At 42.6% G+C, this 5,531-nt stretch overlaps 1 protein-coding gene across 1 annotated transcript in view; it reads right to left on the reverse strand.

Moving 5' to 3' along the window:
* acox3 (acyl-CoA oxidase 3, pristanoyl) overlaps window positions 1-1,456 on the reverse strand; it is a 23,444-nt gene extending 21,988 nt beyond the window's left edge. Inside the window, exons 1-2 of the mRNA XM_013915844.1 lie at window positions 1,342-1,456; window positions 217-359 (exon numbers count right to left, since the gene is read on the reverse strand). Of these exons, the coding sequence (XP_013771298.1) occupies window positions 217-339 (123 nt within the window). The 5' untranslated portion in view covers window positions 340-359; window positions 1,342-1,456. The remainder of the gene's footprint in view (window positions 1-216; window positions 360-1,341) is intronic.
* Window positions 1,457-5,531: the final 4,075 nt, after the last annotated feature.

Below are 5,531 nucleotides of genomic sequence, written 5' to 3' on the forward strand. Positions count from 1 at the left end.
TGTGTGTTGGTCAATAGCTCAGAAGCAGAATCATGGAGAAGTGTGATGATTTATTCTAAGAGAAGTGAAAACGCAACAGTTAAAGGTGAGGATGTAAATACATCATCCTGTCTATGCTAAGTGAAAATCTCTTGAATTCTCAGTGGCAAGTTACAACAGTTTAGGCTTAACATATAATTTTAATTACAATGCCACGAGTACAGCCTGTGATGTTACCTTGAATAGATATACATCTTCTCCATCTATAAAGCGGACCATGTCCTTCCAGCTGAAGGAGGCCTTCTTCCTGTAGACATCGAGCGGGCCGCTGGGGAGGTCAGCCACGTCACGGTTCATCATGTTTTAAGGCACGGTGCACTCTGAAGAGATACAAGACAGAAGAAAATGGGACAGTAAATGAACAGAACTAGTCCCTGTGAAAGCACACTTTAATGTGTGCACTGAAATATTATGCTCAACAGTACTGAATGCTGCAGTGAGGTCGAGCACAGAGATGAGTCCAGAGTCAGAGGCCTTACTAAGACAGGTCCTGTGCTGTGATGAGAGCTGACTGAAGCACAGTATCAGATGTTTCTTTTAAGAAAGTGTACAAGTCAGATTAAATGCATTAATGTACACATTTTGGTGGCCTTGAAGATTCAATAACATAAATGTAATGCTGGGTTCAAAATCGTGCATTAATACCTGATAACTAAACTGCACACGCGCTTGATGTAAAGTATAATTTTAATGACAAGTTTTTTCTTCGTTGGTTTAGTAGGTACAGGTCAGTCACCCACGGGGAAGCCTACTGTGGCATTCACTGAGTGTGTATTTGCACACAGTCTGATTGTAGATCTGACCAAAGTCTTTAGCAAAGCTTTTACAGCTAGCACATCAACAATGACTACTGCACTACAAATAAGCTCTTTCGTGTTGATATCGGACGCACAGACGCACTTTTTTACGGCTCAAGAACATCACCGACGATCAAAGACCAGCGTGACCTTTATACCTTTTTGTAACTTATCAGCTGCCAAACGCGGACCAAAGTTCAAAGCTAACAGCGTCTGGACCCGCTAACGCACGTGAAGGAGTTCCACGGCGTTGTGCTCAGCGTCACCTGCTGTGGGCTGGCAGGTGTGCAAAACTAGAGACGTGACGAAAGGAAATCCTCAAGATTGATTCTGGTCATCTGGACGTTTTCATGGAGAGAAACGTTTCGTCACACATCCAGGTAACTCCGTCGGTCTCAGCTGACTGCAGGTTCCCCCAACATTATAAAAGTCAAGTCTTCACTTGAATAAGCCTTTAGGTGCATACGTCACGTCACGTCACGTCACGTCACGTCTCACATCTTACCGAACGCTGCGGTTGTCACGCCGGTGTGTTGCTGGCTTCTCTGTCAGTTTCCCAACTGAGCTGTGAGCTACGCGTAAGAAGGTAAGCAGGAAAAATGACGCTTCCTAACAGCGACGACAACACTTCCTCTCTGCATCCTTCAGAATAAAAGTATCCTCTGGCGCAGTGAAAAGTAACATCATTTGTTACATTTTAGGAAATCCATGCGGAATCACGTGATCACATCGCTTATTACTAACGCTGATGTTACACTCATGTAACATATGCAAAACTCCAACGGTAAAATATCATTTTATGAGTTGATTATTAGTCGAATCTATTTTATGATGGTGTTTGATAGGTTTGGGTAAACTTGTAATGCAATATTTATTTGTTTTAGAACAAAGGGAAACTGTCTTATACAGCACACCACAAACATACAACATATCGAGAACATTACCCCAAACCCAAACCCTACAAGTCCCCTACCTCCCCGTCTCCACCCCCACCCTCCTTACCAACACATATATGCTTTGCAGCATAACCACAACATTCCAATGACACCACAGGTTAACGTCATGAATAAGGAGAGAGGTACAATAGGTCAGTGCTTTAAAACAAAAAGAAGAAAATTACATTACCTCGCCTATTGCACATTCCTGAGTAACCTTTTGGTCTGATGGGTAATCTTATTTTGAAAAGTCGTTCTTTGAAGGATATTATTACTTGCTTTGAACGTCACCTGTGCGGTTTTAAATTCAAATCAAATCCATGGATTTAATAACTTGTGGGTTTAAAAAATGATTATTTGTGCGTTCACGAAACCAAACATTATGCATAATTCTTATTGCTCTTTTTTGCATTGTGTATATTTTTTGTAGAGAACTCTTCTAAGTGTTGTCCCAGATTCCAACACAATAATTTACAGTGCAGTAAGGTGTGTGTGCAATGTTTTATTGTTCAGCACGTGCCTTGCTTTTTCCAAAATCCTTGTGGTTTTTGCCATATTGTTACATAGTGTTTGACACACACAGTGCCGGTCAGACGTCTGGACACAGCTTCTCATTTAATGGTTTTTCTGTATTTTCATGAATGTTTCCACTGTAGATTCTCACTGAAGGCATCAAAACTATGAATGAACAAATGGAATTATGTAGTAATTGTAGGTTGTAGGTTGTCAGAATATGAATGTCAGTTAGAAAGCACTGAAAGTATAGACAATAGTATGGGTGAATGCGCCGTGTTACATTGAGTACTCCAGGAGAGCATCTTCATACATTGTTATTAGGGAATTCAGAGTCTCATTCTTCAGAGGACGAATGTCAGTGTCTGTCTTATAGATTTCTTCATAACACACTGTTAGACTTGTGTGTCTTTAATGCTAAAGAGTGTCTTATCTGTGATTGTCATCTTGACAGTCGAGTGCGGGCAGGTTACAGAAACTTCAGCAGGTCCAAGTTCAATTATCACTCCCTCCAAGAAATACATGACACCAGGATTTTCAAGTTACTGATTAATTTAATTGCTACCTGGCACTTTAACATCACTGTCATCAGATTCACCATCAAACTGTGCAAAATGCATCATATTGTACAAACAAGCATGCATCACATCATACAGACGGCACAAATTAAACTATAAACGTGTGCCACGCAGAATAAACAAATAAACAAACATACCTTGCTGCACACAACAAAGAGGGAATGAGTCAGTTTGCAGAGCAAAGCTCTTCTTGACTTAGATCTGCGGTCCATGTCCCCTTAAGCATAATTCATTTTTTTGTGGACTGTAAACTCCTCCCACATTTAATGTTGACTCCTGGCAGGAATGGCAGTGCGACACTAAAACAGGCCCCCAGGCAACACAAAATGTAAACATATTTGCATTTTCTCATGTAGTGTTAACACAAATAAATTATAATTCATAAAAATAGGCTTACTTAAAATTGTATTTAAACAAAACACACATGCAATAATGATGTAATAATTATGGCAGTTAAAAATGATGGAGTGGACTCAAGAGCAGACCTTGAGACAATCAAAGTTCAGTGCATTTCCCCCAGTGCTTCAACAGGACATCTACAAAATCGCAGGGGAAATGGGACCCCAGAGGTAAAAGGAGGAAACCCAGGGAAGGTCTGAACACAGGAAGCAACAAAGAAAGTTCCTTTAAGGCAAAAAGCTAAGGTGCCAAATAATGTCTACCTGGAATGAGTGTCACTCAGGAGCACAGACAACATCAAACGATCACAGAAAGACAGGAAAGATAGAAACTGATGCGGAGAGAAGACAAAAGCTGGCAACATCAGCTCTGGAGAACTGAGGCACCATGAAAGATTAAGTTTAGTTGAACAAGTCTCAGCAAAGGACTACAGCAAGTATGCTTTGAAAGAACTATAGAACATTCTCTGAAAGACTGTATTGCTCAAACGAATATATATCTATAGTTTATCACCGAGAAAAAAAAAGGTCTCCAATTATTCTGTGGGTTTACTGCTCATGTAAAGTTCACAAGGACAAATTCATCATTTGTCAAATAACTCGGAGTTTGTGCTGGATGATGAACCTTGGTAAAACTGCCCCTCATCCTTTGCTGTTGACTCACCAAATTAATTTCATTTTTATTCTACCAAATTTACAACAGCAGCAGCAACAGAATCACCATCATTTGTTGATGAACAGAATATAGATGTATAACCATAAAGATAACAGACTCCGATGGCCCGTCTCAGCAGAACGGAGCTCCAGCTGTGAAAGGGATTAGAGCAGGATCCCCCCGAGCCTAGATGCTGGTGGTGGAGATGAAGGTGGCTTGAATGGAGCTTGAGTGATGAGAGGTGGAGATGAGGTGGATTGGACAAAATGTGTCTGCAAAAGACAGATGCAGAGTAAGATCTCAAGAACACAGCATGGATGCTGATTGGCCTGGAGAAGGTGATTAGCCTGGACACACAAACAGCTTGACACTGTGAGAAAGTCAATGTGATAAACCTTCGATTCATCCAGCAGCACCTGAGAGCGGACAGATGTAGGCCATAGATCTTTCTAATTGAATTTACACATAAGCTTCATACATATTTATCATACTTTTGGGGACAAGCCATCCAAAAGGCACTTAGAGCAGCCTTCACGTCACCAGCGGCCTGGATGTCAGTCTTCCAGTGGCATCAGTTTCCTCACTTGACAGCCTCACAAATATGGATAAAATATCACAATTGCCCCCTAGTGGCTTGCTGCAGTATAGGTATGATCCTTTTAACACTGACAAAGGCTGAGACCCTACAAAGGGTCCCTTTGTAGCAGGGGTCACTAACTCCAGTCCTCGAGGGCCGCTGTCCTGCAACCTTTCCATGTGTCCCTGTTGCAACACACCTGAATAAAATTATTGCCGTAAGTCATTAACAAGAGTATAGAACTTGACAGCATGCTGACGTGGCAGCCTCTAACCCTACTCAAGTAAATTTAAGTGTTAGGAAAAGTGTACTTTTAAAATACTTGCACCATGTTCATTCAGTCATGAGCTGCTGTAACATGAATCAAAGGGCTGAACTGCCACTTCAGCATGCAGAGCACCACTTTCCATCCCTGAGTTGCCGACGTTTTGTCAGAATGGCTTTAAGGCATCTAAACTTTTTCCTTGGCCTCACCAAACTCCTCCCACACCCGAGTTTTTGCTTCAGCCACTGCCTGAGCCGCATTCTGCCAGTACCCATCAGCTACCGCCAAAGTCCTGTAGGCTAACCAAGCCTGATTCAACGCTCTCCTCAGCTTGATGGCTCCCTTCTCTGGTGTCCACCGTCTGGTTCAGGGGTTACCACTGTGACAGGAGCTGAGTGTAGCAGTCTCAGCAATGGAGGTGCTGAATATGGTCCGTTCAGTGTCCCCAGCCTCCATAAAAATACCACCAAAGCTCTTCAGGCCTCTGCCAGGCGTCCCCAGCAGAGGCCTGCTATAGCTTTGGACGTGCCACGTCTGTCCAGCGTCTTCCCTGCCACCCGATCCAACTCACCACCAGGTGGTGATCAGTTGACAGCTCCGCCCCTCTCTTCACCCAAATGTCCACGACATATGACAGCAGATCTGATGATATGAAGCCACCCTTATGTTCAAACATGGTGTTCATTATGGAAAAACTGTAGTTTCCACAGAAGTCCAATAACAGAGTGTGAAAGACGCACGGCAGACACGACCACTCGCTCATGCTTTTCAGCA

This window comes from Pundamilia nyererei, unplaced genomic scaffold (assembly GCF_000239375.1).
Source record: "Pundamilia nyererei isolate P.nyererei 1_Seehausen unplaced genomic scaffold, PunNye1.0 scaffold00377, whole genome shotgun sequence".
Classification (NCBI taxonomy): domain Eukaryota; kingdom Metazoa; phylum Chordata; class Actinopteri; order Cichliformes; family Cichlidae; genus Pundamilia; species Pundamilia nyererei.